The following is a 20,409-nucleotide window of genomic DNA, read 5'->3' as shown; positions in this document are numbered from 1 at the left end:
TATTTCTAGTGGAAACATGTACTTGATTCATAGATCATGCAAGGATCTAGAGCCTTCCATTTGAAGCTATAAAATTGGATGTTGCTTGGCTCCTAAAACAATGAGAATAATTGTGGGTATTTGCCTTGATTAGTGTGTAATTTACTTAAGACCTTCTTAATCAAGTTCTTTAGTTATCTTACTTTACAATTATGAGGCTCTCCATCTTTAATCCACCCAAGAGTACTAATACTTTGAGTATGGATCACTAGAACGATTTTCTAAAAATTTCTTCTATAGTTTTTCTTGTTGATATAATACCAAAAAGGGGATCCCACACACCGAGTGAAATTTTTCGAGCAAACCCAAAAATCGAGCAAAACATTCCAAAATATACCAAAAAGGAGAACTTTATTTACTTGGTTTAGCTGTACAAACTGCCCACAATGTCTTTGCCTTAGTCCTATGAATCGCCCACAATGTCTTTGCCACCTTGGTCTCATGCCATAAGTTCTCTTGCCCATCCCTTGCATATTTTTGTGTCCTCTCTCCTTTGGACACTGAAACTGTCATTCCCCTTCTTGACACTACCAAGTCTACACCCTATATGCTCAGGGTGACTTGCAAAGCATTGATGCAAGAATTGAAGAGGAGGACACCGTGGCGGTTCTTCTCTCAAGGCAATGCTCGATGAGTTCTCCAACCTCGTCACCACTCTAAAGAACCTTCCCAACCTCGTCACCACTCTAAAGAACCTTCCCAACCCTACCTTTAAAGACATCGAGGCGATTCTCCTTGAAGATCAATGACTACGTGTGAAGAATGAAGGATCTATATCGACTTCTCCTACTACATCAAATGAGGCTCTTGTTATGAAGAGTGGAGAGTCCCTTGGAGGCTTCATAAGCAACATGAAGAGCATAATGGGACAACTTGCAAGCATTGACGCAAGAATTGAAGAGAGGAGGACACCGTGGCGGTTTGTCTCTCAAGGAAATGCCCGATGAGTTCTCCAACCTCATCACCACCCTAAAGCACCTTCCCAACCCTATCTTTGAAGACATCAAGGCGAGTCTCCTTGAAGACGATCAATGACTACGTGTGAAGAATGGAGGATCTACATCGACTTCTCCTACTACATCAAATGAGGCTCTTGTTATGAATCATAACCTTAAATGCTCTTATTATAATATATTAGGGAGAATGGCACAACTCCCATTCTCCCTCTCAAATTCGAGGGAGAATGGCAGTGGTGCCATTCTATTTTTCATAGATTAAGCTTGTGTGAGATTGGCACTACTGCTATTATTCTTTGAATGTAAGGGATAATGGAAGTGGTGCTATTCTCCTCTTTAATGATGGGAGGCCTTGAGAATGGCAGCACTGCCATTCTTGCTCGAATGTAAGGGAGAACAATAGTGGTGCCATTCCCCCCTTAAAGGTGATGGGATGCCTTGAGAATGGCACCACTGCCATTCTTTCTCGAATGTAAGGGAGAATGGCAGTGGTGCCATTCTCCCTTCAAGGTGATGGGAGGCTTTGAGAATGGAAGTGGTGCCATTCTTCCTTGAATGTAAGGGAGAACGGTAGTGATGGTCCCATTCTCCCCTTCAATCGAAATGATGGGATGCCTTGAGAATGACACCACTGCCATTCTTCCTTGAATGTAAGGGAGAATGGCAGTGGTGTGCCATTCTCACCTTCAATCAAAATGATTGGATGCCCTGAGAATGGTATCTCTGTCATTCTTCCTTGAATGGCCTTAAGAATGGCAGTGGTGCCATTCCCCCCTTCAAGGTGATGGGATGCCTTGAGAATGGCACCATTGTCATTCTTCCTTGAATGCAAGGGAGAATGGCAGTGGTGCCATTCAATATACATTAGGACTAAATCTCTCTCTCTCTCATTTACCAAGATCCACTTTTTATTATCTATAAGAATTTGTGCAATACAAGTGCAAAAATTCACTTATATGCTTGGTCATCGGATTTGCACTTGGTTGGACATCAATTAAAAGATTTAAAAGATTAAGACTATAACATTTGCATTTAACATGGACTCAAAATCTAAACTCTTGATAAAACCTTTGGCTTACTACATCATAAATATATTGATAAGAATTACAAAGCATCTCCAAATGGCATTGAAATGGCCCCCCTCGTTGATGCAGGTTTTGTCCCTAGAAGGCTAAGAAGTGGGCTTGGTAGTTGCTAGTGGCATGTAGACATTTGATTAGAACTGAGATTGCTACTGTTGACATGATATTTCAAAGATATCAAGGAATTGTTGACTTAGGGTATTTGAAAAGACATCATATAGCACTGTTGCATCTTGCAGGATGTGGCACCCTTAAGCTAAAATTAAACACCATGGGATGTAATGGTAACTTGAAGATGTTTTAAGGAGTCTCTAACATGATTGTTTCTAGGAAGAAGGCCATGGCCGCCAACAAGGGATATGTATATGGAGCGGTGTGCGCAATGAATGTGCTCAGTGAAGTGATGTTGCATTGCCCTCTTGTAATCTTGTAGCATCCTAGCATGGAATCAGTCATATCAATCGTCTCCTTTTGCAACAAGAGGACCCAATGAGCTTTATTGAAATCTAAGTCTACATGATCTAAGTCTACAAGATGATTAGATGGTTGCACTTCAAAAGCCTCTTCAAAGCATATTAGTGTGGGTTTGCAGTTGAGGTTGAGGTTGAGGAGGCTGTGATGGACATGATGAGCAAACTACGAAATGTAGTGTTGATTATAGATTAATCTCAATTAGCATATGACTAGCACAAAAAAAAGAGGGTTTTGATGATGAATAAAGCAATAGCATGCTATTCGATGGATGAAGATGGCAATTTAATGATAGAAGGGGTGGTTGTGTAGAAAACCATAGATTTGGAAGCAGATTTGACACAGTTTTTCCCACCTCTTGAAACAGGTAAAATAGAAAAAAGAGGGGCCACACTACTTTTATAGCTTTTCCCCTTTATAAGCATTGTGATAAGGTTTTTGCTTTCAAATGAAAACCCAGAGGGGTATCCTAGGTGTGAAGGCATTTTACATTAAGGGTGTGGTCATATGTCTCTAAAAGTATATGCCAAATGATAAAGTCATTATGAAGAGGGCATTCATGTCTTTGTCACATGCATTAAAATGAATTTTATTAATGCCATCATCATTAATAAGTCATCTACTCCAATGTTTATGCCCAAAGTTATGCTTCTGTGACAAACAACAAATACATCAATATCAACCTCAAAATCCCTACACACCACTCGTACCTACATAAGTAGGGCCTTGTGGCATCTACACCAAAAGGTCTCTAATTGGTGAAAAGACCAAGTCTAAGGCTAGATGTAGTAGTGTGCAAGATGTTTACAATAAGTGAAAGTGCCTCAATTCCACTTGTTCTTGAAATCTTGGGTAGAAAGCATTTGAGATACCCATGGGTGAGTGTGCAAGAGACTATGGCCGTTGAAGTGTTAAGTTGTAATTAGGCGTGTAGCACTATGTTGTGTTTTGCTCATTTATAAATGAGTGTTGAGGCTCACCTTAGATGGCAAATGTGTGGTGTTAATCAAAGGTTGATTTCTCAAATGCTATTGCTGCATGTAGATAGGTGAAGGTGAAAGTAAAGGTGCCTTTATGAAGCATATGAAGAGGTCTAGGCACATAGATAGCACTTGCCACATGTTTTATGATGTACACACACGAGTAGTATTTCTAGTGGAAACATGTACTTGATTCATAGATCATGCAAGGATCTAGAGCCTTCCATTTGAAGCTATAAAATTGGATGTTCCTTGGCTCCTAAAACAATGAGAATAATTGTGGGTATTTGCCTTGATTAGTGTGTAATTTACTTAAGACCTTCTTAATCAAGTTCTTTAGTTATCTTACTTTACAATTATGAGGCTCTCCATCTTTAATCCACCCTAGAGAACTAATACTTTGAGTATGGATCACTAGAACGATTTTCTAAAAATTTCTTCTATAGTTTTTCTTGTTGAAATAATGCCAACTAGGGGATCCCACACACCGAGTGAAATTTTTCGAGCAAACCCAAAAACCGAGCAAAACATTCCAAAAAATACCAAAAAGGAGAACTTTATTTACTTGGTTTAGCCGTACAAACTGCCCACAATGTCTTTGCCTTATGAATCGCCCCCACAATGTCTTTGCCACCTTGGTCTCATGCCAGAAGTTCTCTTGCCCATCCCTTGCATATTTTTGTGTCCTCTCTCCTTTGGACACTGAAACTGTCATTCCCCTTCTTGACACTACCAAGTCTACACCCTATATGCTCAGGGTGACTTGCAAAGCATTGATGCAAGAATTGAAGAGGAGGACACCGTGGTGGTTCTTCTCTCAAGGCAATGCCCGATGAGTTCTCCAACCTCATCACCACTCTAAAGAACCTTCCCAACCCTACCTTTGAAGACATCGAGGCGATTCTCCTTGAAGATCAATGACTACGTGTGAAGAATGGAGGATCTATATCGACTTCTCCTACTACATCAAATGAGGCTCTTGTTATGAAGAGTGGAGAGTCCCTTGGAGGCTTCATAAGCAACATGAAGAGCATAATGGGACAACTTGCAAGCATTGATGCAAGAATTGAAGAGAGGAGGACACCGTGGCGGTTCGTTTCTCAAGGAAATGCCCGATGAGTTCTCCAACCTCATCACCACCGTGGCGGTTCGTTTCTCAAGGAAATGCCCGATGAGTTCTCCAACCTCATCACCACCCTAAAGCACCTCCCAACCCTACCTTTGAAGACATCAAGGCGAGTCTCCTTGAAGACGATCAATGACTACGTGTGAAGAATGAAGGATCTACATCGACTTCTCCTACTACATCAAATGAGGCTCTTGTTATGAAGCATAACCTTAAATGCTCTTATTATAATATATTAGGGAGAGTGGCACAACTCCCATTCTCCCTCTCAAATTCAAGGGAGAATGGCAGTGGTGCCATTCTATTTTTCATAGATTAAGCTTGTGTGAGATTGGCACTACTGCTATTATTCTTTGAATGTAAGGGATAATGGAAGTGGTGCTATTATCCTCTTTAATGATGGGAGGCCTTGAGAATGGCAGCACTGCCATTCTTGCTCGAATGTAAGGGAGAACAATAGTGGTGCCATTCCCCCCTTAAAGGTGATGGGATGCCTTGAGAATGGCACCACTGCCATTCTTTCTCGAATGTAAGGGAGAATGGCAGTGGTGCCATTCTCCCTTCAAGGTGCTTTGAGAATGGAAGTGGTGCCATTCTTCCTTGAATGTAAGGGAGAACGGTAGTGATGGTCCCATTCTCCCCTTCAATCAAAATGATGGGATGCCTTGAGAATGACACCAGTGCCATTCTTCCTTGAATGTAAGGGAGAATGGCAGTGGTGTGCCATTCTCACCTTCAATCAAAATGATGGGATGCCCTGAGAATGGTATCTCTGTCATTCTTCCTTGAATGGCCTTAAGAATGGCAGTGGTGCCATTCCCCCCTTCAAGGTGATGGGATGCCTTGAGAATGGCACCATTGTCATTCTTCCTCGAATGCAAGGGAGAATGGCAGTGGTGCCATTCCCCCTTCAAGAAGGTGATGGGAGGCTTTGAGAATGGAAGTGGTGCCATTCTTCCTTGAATGTAAGGGAGAATGGTAGTGATGGTCCCATTCTCCCCTTCAATCAAAATGATGGGATGCCTTGAGAATGACACCACTACCATTCTTCCTTGAATGTAAGGGAGAATGGCAGTGGTGTGCCATTCTCACCTTCAATCAAAATGATGGAATGCCTTGAGAATGGTATCTTTGTCATTCTTCCTTGAATGGCCCTAAGAATGGTGAATGTAAGGGAGAATGGCGGTGGTGTGCCATTCTCACCTTCAATCAAAATGATGGGATGCCTTGAGAATGGTATCTCTGTCATTCTTCCTTGAATGGCCCTAAGAATGGCATTGGTGCCTTCCCCCCCCCTTCCAGGTTTATATTTCTTAGGTAAGGAGTGTAATGTGCATGTACCTTACCAAAGGGAAACTACTAGTGACAAGGATGGGTCTTCAAGAAGGGAAATTTTGGTGGCAAGCTAAGATTTATTTTGAGAGGGATTATTAACATTAAGGCTTAAAATTTCTTTGGCAAGGCATGTAATGTGCATGCAATGTACCTTACACGGGGAAACTACTAGAGATGAGGATGGGTCTTCTTAGATGTTGTGGGGGGCTTACTAGTTGTTGTCGGTGTTGAGACCGTACATGTTAATGCTGAAGGGGGCTACAGGCATAGGATTTGTTGTGGTCTCCCTTCTCAAAGATGCATTTTTACCTTGCTTGTGGGGGGGAGTTATAGGGTAGTGGTGTCATTAATTGCATTGATCATGCATTGGGCTGTATTCACCCACAGCTTCCTCCAAGGATGATTTCCTATAAGACTACATGGCACTTGCAAACCAAGGGGTTAGTTGTGGTATTTCTTGATCACACCTATAGGGCTTTGTTCACCTAGCTTCATCCAAGGATGACATCCTATAGGGACTACATGGAACTTGAAAACCAAGGGGTCAATGACTTCTTATAGGGAATACATGAAACTTGACAAACCAAGGGGCTAGTGGCATGTATTCCTTGATCACACCTATAGGGACCCACACCTATAGGACTACAAACTTGCAAACTGAGGGGTTAGCTGTGGTATGAAAAATCTATGTGAAACACCCTAAGCTTTGAAATTTTTTCTTATCAATCACGTGGATGCTTGTGTTTACAACACCTAGAGAGGGTTGGCCTAGGGATACCTATGTTTCCCATGACAAGAGGTTGTGAATATATTCTGAGAGCTAATACGCTCCAAGGTGATGTTTGTGTTTGGTTGCTCACTCTCCGTGTTTGCTCTAACATTGTGTTACTCAATGCAATTACTCAATTACACACGATGGTCCTTTCCCTCACTCCCTCTCTCTCTCACACACAAGCAAGAAAGCAAGAGGTACAACACATAGTACGAAAGAGTCTCTCAAGCAAGAAATCAAGAGGCACAACATACATTAGGACTCTCTCTCTCTCTCTCAAGCAAGAAATCAAGAGGCACAACATACATTAGGACTCTCTCTCTCTCTCTCTCTCTCTCTCTCTCTCTCTCTCTCATTTACCAAGATCCACTTTTTATTATCTATAAGAATTTGTGCAATACAAGTGCAAAAATTCACTTATATACTTGGTCATCGGATTTGCACTTGGTTGGACATCAATTAAAAGATTTTAAAGATTAAGACTATAACATTTGAATTTAACATGGACTCAAAATCTAAACTCTTGATAAAAACCTTTGGCTTACTACATCATAAATATATTGATAAGAATTACAAAGCATCTCCAAATGGCATTGAAATGGCCCCCCTCGTTGATGCAGGTTTTGTCCCTAGAAGGCTAAGAAGTGGGCTTGGTAGTTGCTAGTGGCATGTAGACATTTGATTAGAACTGAGATTGCTACTGTTGACATGACATTTCAAAGATATCAAGGAATTATTGACTTAGGGTATTTGAAAAGACATCATATAGCACTGTTGCATCTTGCGGGATGTGGCACCCTTAAGCTGAAATTAAGCACCATGGGATGTAATGGTAACTTGAAGATGTTTTAAGGAGTCTCTAACATGATTGTTTCTAGGAAGAAGGCCATGGCCGCCAACAAGGGATATGTATATGGAGCGGTGTGCGCAATGAATGTGCTCAGTGAAGTGATGTTGCATTGCCCTCTTGTAACCTTGTAGCATCCTAGCATGGCATCAGTCATATCAATCGTCTCCTTTTGCAACAAGAGGACCCAATGAACTTTATTGAAATCTAACTCTACATGATCTAAGTCTACAAGATGATTAGATGGTTGCACTTCAAAAGCCTCTTCAGAGCATATTAGTCTGGGTTTGCAGTTGAGGTTGAGGTTGAGCAGGCTGTGATGGACATGATGAGAAAACTCCGAAATGTAGTGTTGATTATAGATTAATCTCAATTAGCATATGACTAGCACAAAAAAAAGAGGGTTTTGATGATGAATAAAGCAATAGCATGCTATTCGATGGATGAAGATGGCAATTTAATGATAGAAGAGGTGGTTGTGTAAAAAACCATAGATTTGGAAGTAGATTTGACACAGTTTTTCCCACCTCTTGAAACAAGTAAAACAGAAAAAAGAGGGGCCACACTACTTTTATAGCTTTTCCCCTTTATAGGCATTGTGATAAGGTTTTTGCTTTCAAATGAAAACCCAGAGGGGTATCCTAGGTGTGAAGGCATTTTACATTAAGGGTGTGGTCATATGTCTCTAAAAGTATATGCCAAATGATAAAGTCATTATGAAGAGGGCATTCATGTCTATCCTAGGTGTGAAGGCATTTTACATTAAGGGTGTGGTCATATGTCTATAAAAGTATATGCCAAATGATAAAGTCATTATGAAGAGGGCATTCATGTCTTTGTCACATGCATTAAAATGAATTTTATTAATGCCATCATCATTAATAAGTCATCTACTCCAATGTTTATGCCCAAAGTTATGCTTCTGTGACAAACAACAAATACATCAATATCAACCTCAAAATCCCTACACACCACTCATACGTACATAAGTAGGGCCTTGTGGCATCTACACCAAAAGGTCTCTAATTGGTGAAAAGACCAAGTCTAAGGCTAGATGTAGTAGTGTGCAAGATGTTTACAATAAGTGAAAGTGCCTCAATTCCACTTGTTCTTGAAATCTTGGGTAGAAAGCATTTGAGATACCCATGGGTGAGTGTGCAAGAGACTATGGCCGTTGAAGTGTTAAGTTATAATTAGGCGTGTAGCACTATGTTGTGTTTTGCTCATTTATAAATGAGTATTGAGGCTCACCTTAGATGGCAAATGTGTGGTGTTAATCAAAGGTTGATTTCTCAAATGCTATTGCTGCATGTAGATAGGTGAAGGTGAAAGTAAAGGTGCCTTTATGAAGCATGTGAAGAGGTCTAGGCACACAGATAGCACTTGCCACATGTTTTATGATGTACACACGAGTAGTATTTCTAGTGGAAACATGTACTTGATTCATAGATCATGCAAGGATCTAGAGCCTTCCATTTGAAGCTATAAAATTGGATGTTCCTTGGCTCCTAAAACAATGAGAATAATTGTGGGTATTTGCCTTGATTAGTGTGTAATTTACTTAAGACCTTCTTAATCAAGTTCTTTAGTTATCCTACTTTACAATTATGAGGCTCTCCATCTTTAATCCACCCTAGAGTACTAATACTTTGAGTATGGATCACTAGAACGATTTTCTAAAAATTTCTTCTATAGTTTTTCTTGTTGAAATAATGCCAACTAGGGGATCCCACACACCGAGTGAAATTTTTCGAGCAAACCCAAAAACCGAGCAAAACATTCCAAAATATACCAAAAAGGAGAACTTTATTTACTTGGTTTAGCCGTACAAACTGCCCACAATGTCTTTGCCTTAGTCCTATGAATCGCCCACAATGTCTTTGCCACCTTGGTCTCATGCCAGAAGTTCTCTTGCCCATCCCTTGCATATTTTTGTGTCCTCTCTCCTTTGGACACTGAAACTGTCATTCCCCTTCTTGAGACTACCAAGTCTACACCCTATATGCTCAGGGTGACTAGGCACCTTCAGATGTAAGCTTAACACATATGAGCATATGATCATGTTTGTTTGTTTTGTTCCTTTTGTTTTGGGAGGGGAGGTTAATGGTTAAAATTGTCATAATTTTTGCTCGGCAACCTTGTGCTTTACATCTGCTCCCCATCACTACAAAAATGATTTAGGTTAAAGTATCATCTTAGTAATTCATCTTAAATTTACATTCCTTTTGTACTCATTGCTAATTCTATATGCAAAACATCATCATTAACCTTTGTGGGTAGTAATTTATCATAAAATGGAGGAGACCCCAACACTGCTCATAGTAAATGTAGAGGAAGGGGTAAATAGCACAATAATCTTAGCTCATAGGACACGTAGAAATTCTCAATTTGATTGATTACACGATTTCTGTCCTGCAACCATGCAAACATATTGAAAATCAATATGATTTGCTTTCTAGAATCACATTGAGCTTTTCTGTATGGTTGCCTCATAAGACCTCAACCGCTATACCTGCTAAGGAAATTTTCAATGCAATGATAAGGAAAAAGAGAGAGCAAGAGAAGGGCATACACATGAAAGAGAAACACTTGACGGTTTGCTCATAAAATAACGCTTCACTAAACCTCACTCTGTTTATAAACATCGGGGTCGTGTGTGGGTGTGTGTTGTATAACGTGAGAGAGAGAGAGAGAGAGAGAGAGAGCCGGCCGGCTCTCTCTCTCTCTCTCTCTCTCACACACACACACACACACAAGCAATTATCTACAGAGAGAGTAAAAGAAGCAAGCTGCCCACACTAGAATTTTCTATGTTTATACCATAGATCCGAGAGAGAGAGAGAGAGAGAGAGAGAGAGAGAGAGAGAGAGAAGGAGAGTTTTTGTGTTCCGGGTACCTCAAGAGATTTTCCATTTTAGGCCCAGTTCACATAAGGCGGCGGAAGGAATTTAAAAAGTGTAGAAGCCAACAAAAAGTTGCCATATGGACATTAGTGTTCACATAGAGCGGCGGAAGAGAAGGTTGAGAGGTGCCACATCGTGGAAGAAAAAAGGGAGTTTTGTTCCAACCCCCCCCCCCCCCCCCTTGGAACAAACTTCTTCCACCCTCCAACTTGGCAAAAAGTGCCATGTTGGCACCAATCAACTCTTGGCTCTACTTTCCATGTTTTTGTTTTATTCTTTCTTCCGCCGCCCGAAAGGTTCACACTGGGCGGCGGAAGAAAATTAGTGCAGTCTTCCTTCCGCCCTCTGTGTGAACACTCGGGTGGCGGAAGTGTGCATTTTTTAACTTTTCCACCTGGAATTGCTCATTTTTGAGTGTGTTTTCCGCCGCTTCACTGTGAACTGGGCCTTAGGCAGAGAGTGATACTAGACCTCAAGATGTGTCATGTGATAGTTGTTTGCATGTGTGAGCGTGTATGTGTGTGTGTGTTTTTGTTGTTGAATTATTTTACAAAAGCTATCCATTTCTTAGATAATAGATATGAGCTCTCCCTCTCTCTCTCTCTCTCTCTCTCTCTCTCTCTCTCTCTCTCTCTCTCTCTCTCTCTCTCTCTCTCTCTCTCTCTCTCTCTCTCTCTCTCTCTCTATCTATCTATCTATATATATATTTATTTATTTATCTGTGTATGTGACAACAGAAGCGCTCTCTCTATGCGAATTTTCGATGAGAGCTGCAATGTCTATCTCTTCCTCTCTCTCTCTCTCACAGATAAGTCTCTCTCTCTCTCTCAATTACCAAAGCTTCAAAGATCTCTCTCTCTCTCTCTCTCTCATCATGTTGATGTGTCCACACACTCTACTGAGATAGAGAAAGTGAGTGAGTATTTGCATCCTAACTAAAAAAACCAACTCTAAACGGGCCGCGTCGGCAAGGCCTGTTTAGGGATTTTTTTTTAATAAATATTTATGGGGGAGAGAGAGAGAGAGAGAGGGAGGGAGGTATTTTTAGGCAATTTTTTTTTTCATGAACATAGGAAAAAAAAACTAGGGGAAAAAATTTGCCTGGTGGACGGGGCCTCCCACGTGCAGTTTTTTTTTTTTGCCCTAATCACCTCAGCCCACCATGTTGTTGCTGAGATCCACCCAAACGTCCCCAGCACATCCTGACCCGTGAAGTTCTCTCCAAGCTTGAAATTGAAGTGCCCATCTTTGTCATCTTCATGCCAAGAAGGCATTTATAAACACTACTGAGCGGTCGTGGGCATTTATAACATGTGTTTATACTGGCTGGCCAAGAGTAGTGTGTGTATATATATATGTGAATAGGCCCTGCCTTAGATCCTCGCTACACGAGAGCCATCATGAATGCCCAAAAACACCCCTCTACATGGTGTGCCTCCTATGTGCCCCATCACCCCACGCGGCCTCCCCTAGGTAGTTTTTTTTCCTACCCTTCACCTGTGACTATGATCATGAAGGTTATCATGATGTGGTTATGGTCATGATGATGATGTGATGATGGTGAAGATGGTGATGTGATGACGATCATCATCATTAAAGAAAATTGCTTGTAAGAGGCCGTGCCGACGTGGCCTCCCACATGCAATTTTTTTATGATGATAATGTGCTTATGGTGATGTGATAATGATTATGGTGCTTATAGTTCTTATGGTGATGTGATGGTGCTTATGATGATGTGATGACGATGACCATATAAAAAAATTTGCCAACGGGAGGCCGTGGTGGCGCAACATCCCACATGGATTATTTTTTTTTGCCTACATTGGAAGGAGATGAAATTTGAGGGTCTGGTCACAAGCTCCTTGCTATTTCAAGGTTACCACAACTAGTTAGCAGCAGTCAAATCAATGTATTGAATTACCTAAAAAGGCATGAAATCTATGAAATGAATCTAATTTAACCTATGAATAGCTGAAGACTGCTCTAAGAGAGGGAGGGTTCCAAAATCAAGTGCGAATGCTCTCATAAGTGCTACCTTTTCACAAGCACGTCTTTTCATTCACACTAGTCACCTGTGGGTTGACCGGTTCTAAGGGCTAAATCATTTGATAGAGTGCCCGCGCAACCAAACCCTGAGTATGATCTTTTTTTCCAATATGGGAATAATGTGGCATTGATCGTAGGGGAATTTGATATGGCTTTTGAGGAGATTCATGAGCTCTCGCATGAGCTTTAGTGATGAATGCAACACTTTTGTGGGTGTATTATTGAATTACTCTTTTCTTCTACTTATAATCTAAAGTTCGGTTGATGGTGCAAGCGCAGGATACAAGATGTATGCGATCTAGTTTATGGCTCTGAGTTGTCACAATGTCATAAGAAAGCTTATGGTAAAATAGTTCCAAATGCGTGGTTCCCATTTTGCTTTGGCTAAGGATTGTATGCTATTTATCATGGAAAACACATGCTCAACTAGTTACTTGACATATAATTGGCCTTTAATGATAAGAATGCTAGCAAGAATGTATGGTTAGGAGTTGAAAAGGATGGTAGCAAAGGTCTCAGAAGGCAAGAGGGTGGACAAGAAAGGAAGAGAGTTCTCCATGGGTAGAACCATGTATGACGTCCATAGGACTCTCACCTATGGAGTGCATCTATACTTCATGGGGAAACCTCCCTTAGAAAAGGAACCCTATACATAGTTCGAAGAGGTGTATAGCTATGGCCAAGGCTAAATTCTACTTTGTTGGAAAGGGTTTCTTTCAATGGTTGACAATGAGCAATAGAGAGAACTTATCCTCAATACATTTGCAACCTTTAAAGGAAATGTTGTTTATGCTATCCCATGGTTACCTGCCTTTGAACCAAAGGAGGTCTTTCAATATCAATGCCTAGCTTGGGTGGAATTCCCAAGGCTTCCATATGTATTTTGGGAGCAGGATATTGCTAGTACACTAGGAAGGGTTCTCTATGAGGGGAGGGCCACTAGAAAAGCTTGCATTCTATGGGACAAGAAACGCTTGATTTCTAGGAGTTTGATATGTTGGGATGCTCAATTGATGTAGAGGTTCAAACCAATTGCAAGAGGGCAAGATGGCAAGCAAGAGAAAGAGAGATCTCAAACATAGGTTGCTTAGCTAGAGGGTCAAGTGTAGGACCAAGCATATACTCATCTTAGTTTTTCATATTAGCTTTTATATTTGTGTTTCAATTTTGTTACGTGGTGATCAATGATGATCGTGGTAGTTAGTATTATAACTTTTTATTTTAGATATTTTCAATTTAGACTTCAAACTTAGTTACCACTATGTAACTTTTTATTTTAGTATTTTGGGACTTTTTTGACAAGTTTAACTTGATTCTTGGGTTTTAGCTCGAAAAATCTCACTCAGTGTTTGGTAAAACTCTGCCAACTCTCTCTGTCTTTGAAGAGAGTTTGAATAAACTTCTAGTGAGAATTACAATCTTTTTGCAACCACCACTCAAAAAAAGAACAAACAAACAAACAAACTACCCCAATATAGCGCTGGAGGCAACAATTTAGTTGATTGAATGGCATGCAATAGGCAAAGAAGAACACGAATATTATAAGACCATAGATACAACTTCCATAACTACTTCGGGTAGCATTGTTGAATTAATAACTACATCATCTCCTAACGATACGCTTGGATTATCTATCAGTACGACTTATGACGACTCATCTTGGTACAAAACGACTTATCCACTAGAACAAACACGTACATTCTTTCTTTCTTTTTTGCAATTTGATTGTTCTGTCGCTTAGAAGGGTGTGTGTGTGTGTGTGTGAGAGAGAGAGAGAGAGAGAGAGAGAGAGAGATGACGATGATGTATTATCATCCTCGAGAGGCCAGTGAGACATGACCTATGATGTGTGTGTGTGTGCACGCACAAGCGATAGAGAGAGAGAGAGAGAGAGAGAGAGAGAGATGCAACACTTCCTTGATGTGTGTGTGGGTGTGTGCGTACACGTGTGTGTGTGTGTGTGTGTGTGTGAGAGAGAGAGAGAGAGAGAGAGAGAGCTGCAACACTTCCTTGATGAATGTGTGTGTGTGTGTGCATGTGTGTGTGTGTGTGAGAGAGAGAGAGAGAGAGAGATGCAACACTTCCTTGATGTGTGTGTGCATGTGTGTGTGTGTGAGAGAGAGAGAGAGAGAGAGAGAGAGAGAGAGGGTTTCAAAAAAACTAGCAAGCATTTGTCCATTACAATAGTAGGCATTCCATTACAACTATATATGCCGAGCTGCAAGTAAAGCGGGCACGGAGCTTTGAAACCATCTTATGAGAGAGACTAAAAATCTACCTGCTTTGTGGGGTCATCCAATTACCACTCCATGCTAAAGGCACACAGTCTTTCAGTAAGAAATGCAGCAATTAGCCAGTGTGCTGCCTTAGCTGCTCAGCCTAATTTTTTAAAAGCAACACACATGGTAGAATAATAGGCATTGAAATTACTCTAATTTTCCCTCATGCTGAGAAAGGGAAAAGGTCCTACCCAAGTCCATGATTAACCTATAGCTTAAGAGGTCTCATTTTTAATTACTAAAACTTGAAAAAATATCATTAATCACGACGCTACCAAGCTATAGATTCCCTGTACAATGTGACCCTTAAAGTGAAATCCCTACATATGTACATGCACCAAAACTACATTCCCATCATGCTCAGGAAAAGACATCAGTAGTTCCAAGAAGGCCATTAGCGTTCTATCTGCCACACTCTCCATCACATCAAACATGGTACCTTCAGCCAATCAAAATGCACTGTCAAACCTGCCATGGCCAGTACTCCTTGTTCCTGATTGAGAGGCAAGAGCCAATCCTTCTAGCATTTTGATGACCTCCCCAGTGTCATCCAGATAATATTTGGCCTTGCTAGGCTTCCGACCCACTGTGCAAGCAAAGACTTCTGCCATAGGCAACTGTGGGGGTTCCGCCATTGCCGTGGCAATTTTTTCAAACATATCCTCATCAGACCTGTCATCTCCGCAGCATAGAACAAAGTCCGGAGGCAGACCTTGGCTCACCATAGAGGACAGCAGCTTTTCTGCTATCACACCTTTGCTAACTCCCTGCAAGATACAGCAAGCCCAGTGCTCAAGTTTAAAACCAAAATGGAGGAATAACACCCATGAAAAGAGTCTCAAAAAAATACCTGTGGCTTTACTTCCACAATGTGATGACCAATTTTGACAGCAACAGGCTCATTGGCAAGAACACTTTCTAGATGGTCTAGTAGCTCTTTTGCTTGCCAAGATCCAAAATCAGGATCTGCGTCCTGATGATGCCAGACTAAAGCACTCTCTTTCACCTCAATGAAGGATCCATCAGTGGTTTCAGTGTACAGGTTCATAACCGGTTCGGCAACATCTTTCCAACCAAAATCTGTAGCCGGTATGCTCGTTTCCCATTCCGAATCCCGATGCCATCTACACAACATAGATCAGTGGTTCATCAACACCACCAGCATTTTACAAGCTACCAAAATGGAAACCTGTAAAAAGAGAGTTGGAGTACCTGTAAAAATACCCATGCTCAGCTGCTATCCCTAGGCATTCGCATGATGAGAACCAGTCACTGAGGATCTGCCGCTTCCTCCCACTAACAATAAAGAGACAATTATTTGGATCACTGCACAGTATATTTAACGTGTGCAACACTTCAGGGCTAGGAGTTTTGTTGATAGATGTTTGTGGCATCATTGTGCCATCATAGTCAAGAAGAATGGCCCGGCGTGAGGTCCTCTTATAGGCTGATGCTATGTGTTCTGGTGACAGCTTCCTAAAGTTGGGATCCAATGCCATCACCCGAAAACTCAACCCAAAGCCGATGCCCCATGAGCGCCTTTTTGAATGGTCCTTGCATGTCCTCTCTAAATCTCCCATAAAACTCTGAGCCCAATATGCTACATCGTGGGTGCTGACATACCGATAGTGTTTTTCATGTCTCATCTGCTTCTCTGCCTCTGGTATTGTGAGGGCCATGTTGAGGGCATCTGCAAGATTGTCTATGTTCCATGGATTCACCCTTATGGCTCCACTGAGAGAGGGTGAACACCCAATGAACTCTGACACTATCAAGGTGCTTTTTGGTGGTGTAGCAGCGGCAGGCCCATCATCCAATGGTGCACATCCCTGCCTGCACACAATATACTCATAGGGTATCAGATTCATTCCATCCCTCACAGCAGTCACCACACAACACTCTGCTACAGTATAGTAAGCAATCCGCTCTGAAAGAGAGATCTGCCTCTCAATGAGCACAACCGGCTGATACCCCTCTCCACCATACTGCTGGTTTATCCTCTCCACTGTGGCATATGCCTCTGTTTGAACTTCCAACACATCCTTTCCATAGCTCCTGGCAGGGTTTGCAATCTGTACCATCACAACTTTTCCTCTCCATTCAGGATGTGCCATAAGTAACTGTTCCATAGCCAAGAGCTTCAACCCTATGCCTTTGAAAATATCCATATCATCAACTCCTAAAAGTACCATTTTCCCCTTAAATTGCGTGTTTAGCTCGACAATCCTTCTCTGTGTATCGGAATTATTCAGACAAACCTGCAACTGGTCCATGTGAATACCAACCGGCATGATCTTGATGTTTACTGTGCGCCCATAGTATTCCAGACTGATGTAACCCCTCTTTGATTCATATTCGAGACCCAAAATCCTTCTACAGCAAGATAGGAAGTGCCTTGCATAATCAAAGGTATGAAAACCAATCACATCTGCATTCAAGAGGGCCCGAAGCATCTCATCTCGGACAGGGAGCGTTCGGTATATCTCTGATGAAGGGAAGGGACTGTGAAGAAAAAACCCCAACTTCACCCTACTCCACTTCTTTCTGAGAAAAGTTGGAAGCAGCATGAGATGATAATCATGAACCCACACATAATCATCATCAGGATTGATTACCTCCATGACTTTGTCTGCAAATGTCTTGTTTACTGAGACATAAGCTTGCCATAGCAATCGGTCGAAGCGTCCACCATGGTCGGGAGTGAGCGGAAGCATGTAATGGAAGAGGGGCCAGAGCTGCTGTTTACAAAAGCCATGGTAGAAACGGTTTCTGATCTCTGGAGAGAAAAAAGCCGGGACACAGTTGAATGCCTCGAGGAGATAAGAAGCAACTTCTTCTTGCTCACTGGGCTCAATGTCAGCCTTCAAGCAGCCAATGTAGACCACTTCCATCTCATGAAGTAGCCCATCTTTGAGCTGCAAGAGAAGAGAGTCCGGATCCCAGCTGAAATACCACCCTTTCTTGTCAAACCGCCTCTGGGCATTCAAGGGTAAGATGTTGGCGACAATGATGCACCGATCTTGGGCTATGGAGGAGGGTGCTTCGGAGGTTGCGCTGGTGCTGTTATTATCATCCCGAACCTCAGAGAGAATGCCCGGGACGGTCATTACTCTGGGCAAATGCCGTGATGCTCGAGGTAGAGGGGGTGGGAAATCCGAAGTGAGGTCTAACAGGTTGGAATATGATCTCGAGGACATCTTGGATGAATCAAGAGCAGTAAATCAAAGGCATCAAGCAATGCCTATCACAATTTTAAGGCAAGTGAGGACTGTGGTGGTGGGGGGGAGGGGGGGGGCCCGCGGGGGGCGCTCATTTATGACACCCAGCACAAATCCATATCAGCTCTTGAGCTGATTCATGTGATCCATGGCATCCAACCATCACCAATTCATGTAATTCCAGGGAATTCAGGCACAGCCCATCACCACTTCATATCAATTGTGGAGCTGATTCAGGGCTTTTGCAGGCAGTTTGTGGGAGACAAGGCATAGCATCAGAAGAAAAAAGTGTTGCATCGAGGTTTAACGTCCACCCTTCGCAGCAATCTTGAACTTAACTACAAGATCATACACAATCCGTCTTGGCTTTGCACTGAAATTTTGGGCCAATTCAAGGCATCAGGCACAGCCCATCAATGCTTGAGTAAACTTTGTGAAATCCTCCGGGATTTGCAGATTCAACCTGTGGCAATCTTTGTGGTAGGAGAGGTGGAGGTCACCCGTTGCTGGAGAGGGGAAGAATTTCCCTTTCTTGTAGAAACGTTGCAAGGATGACATTCTCTTTGCAAAGGTGTGATAATCCCTGGTTGAGAGGTGACCAGCAAGAGCCCTTATACAGAGGGGGAGCTTTAAATGGTGAATTGAATGATAAATTCAAGCAGAAGATTCATCTAGCAGAGCAAACCAGTGCACTGCAAATGAAATTAAAAAAAGGACTCCTGATCTATTGGATGCTGAAATTGACCTCCAATGAAGCCTAATTTGAGCTGAAAATTGTTCAAATGAAGTGGAAGCAGGGTTACTAATCAAGGATTATCTCTGAGAAAAAGCTTAATTGAGCTCAAAGTGAGAGGGACATGCCTTGACTCAAAATGAGAGGGATTTGAGCAATTTCGGTTGCAGGAGCCTCGTTGAGTCCAAAAATTAGAAGAAAAATAGCAGTTATGTAGTTGCTGAAGCTTAATGGAGCCCTCTGGGACTGAGGTTTGCTTTTTTTTTTTGCAACAAAAAAGCATCTGGGCACCACTTTTTCAAAAGGCAACACAGGAGAATTTTTTTTCCAGCCTGCGTGCAAAGAAAGCAGTCTTCGAACAAATATTTCTTTTTCTAAAGGCCAAAAAAAAAACGTTTCTGAAAGGGGAAAAAATCCGGTGCTTTCGGTCCCTCCTGGATACAGTAAAGTTTGTGGGCGATCTTGGATCGCAGCTTTTTCTCTGTGTAGCAGATCTCTCTATCACTCTGACAAGACCCTTATAAAAGCAAATGTGGATTTCTAGCTTCAGCAGCTGCCGAAAAAGCAAAGCAAAAAAAAAAAACAAAACAAAACAAAACTTGTAAACAAATCTAGCCTTAAATGAACCCAAAAAAGAAGAAGCATAAATTTGGAATTTTCTGCAGCTTGAGGGGGGTGGGAAGGGCTTAAAAAGTAATGGGTTGGGGAGCTTTACCTTCCGGGAGAGGTCTTTCTGAGAGATTTTTTGAATCCAAGCTTTGTGAAGGGGCCGAAATGGGGGATGGAGAGAGATGCTCAGATGGGTGTTTATGATGGGCAGGGAGGGGGGTTACATGCTTTTTTATTCTTTTGGGCATTTTTTTTATTTTCTCGATGTGTTTTTTACATGGGGGAGTGGATAAGCTCGGGGTGGGTGGGTGTGGGTGTGTGTGGGTGTGTGTGTGTGTGTGTGTGTGTTTTACTAAAAAAAAGTGTGTGTGTGTGTGTGTGGGTGGGATAAGAACAAGGGGGTGATCAATCCAGAGAGAGGAAAATGAGGTGGTCCTACACATGGGCGACCTGGCCACAGCCCTCTTTTTCTTGCCCCTTTGCCGGCCACTAGCCACTCGTGCCAACCCACAAGGGTTTTAAAAAATGTTTAGATTAATGCTCAACCCACCTAGTGAGAGTGTGTATGAACATCATTGAGCCCCATGCACTTGCTCCATCAAAAGAAAACACATGGCTTTCAACCCCATCAAAAAAAAAAAGGAAGAACAACTCTTACATCTATCCGGTTTCTTTCTGTCTCCTAAATCTCTATTCTATGCCGGCTTTATAACTAAAATATTTCCTTACAATAAGGGCTACTGAAAATCTTAAGATCTTAGCTAGTTTTCTAGCCGATAAAAATACACCAGAATGCCGTTGTAAGAAGGGGGAAAAACTGGGTCCTTGGGGTTTGAACGACTACATATTTTCAAAATAAAACATAAGGCGAACAACGATTGTGACTTTTGCATGTGGGTGTGTGGGGGGGTGTGTGTGTGTGTGTGCGTGCGTGCGCACACGCATCACGTGTAGAAAATAATTTGTGAGGTGATGATAAAAAGTGTAAGTGTGTGTGTGTGTGTGTGTGTGTG

General features: G+C 41.9%; 1 protein-coding gene across 2 annotated transcripts; it reads right to left on the bottom strand.

Moving 5' to 3' along the window:
• Nucleotides 1-14,706: 14,706 nt before the first annotated feature.
• Nucleotides 14,707-19,734, bottom strand: LOC147611687 (alpha,alpha-trehalose-phosphate synthase [UDP-forming] 5-like). 2 transcript variants are annotated; one of them, XM_086784741.1, is made up of 5 exons: nucleotides 19,503-19,638; nucleotides 18,916-19,340; nucleotides 16,049-18,821; nucleotides 15,687-15,960; nucleotides 14,707-15,603 (listed from the first exon to the last, which is right to left on the bottom strand). In XM_086784741.1, exons 3-5 carry the CDS (start codon nucleotides 18,031-18,033, stop codon nucleotides 15,286-15,288), a joined length of 2,577 nt encoding a protein of 858 aa, XP_086640867.1. In that variant the 5' UTR covers nucleotides 18,034-18,821; nucleotides 18,916-19,340; nucleotides 19,503-19,638; the 3' UTR covers nucleotides 14,707-15,285. The 2 variants fall into 2 exon arrangements, with proteins under 2 accessions (XP_086640867.1, XP_086640866.1); XM_086784740.1 differs by having other exon boundaries at nucleotides 16,049-19,340; nucleotides 19,503-19,734.
• Nucleotides 19,735-20,409: the final 675 nt, after the last annotated feature.

The sequence above is a fragment of the Cibotium barometz genome, chromosome 47 (genome assembly GCF_041138505.1).
Source record: "Cibotium barometz isolate CiBa-2024 chromosome 47, ASM4113850v1, whole genome shotgun sequence".
Lineage (NCBI taxonomy): Eukaryota > Viridiplantae > Streptophyta > Polypodiopsida > Cyatheales > Cibotiaceae > Cibotium > Cibotium barometz.
This window is presented reverse-complemented; position numbering and strand designations above follow the sequence as displayed.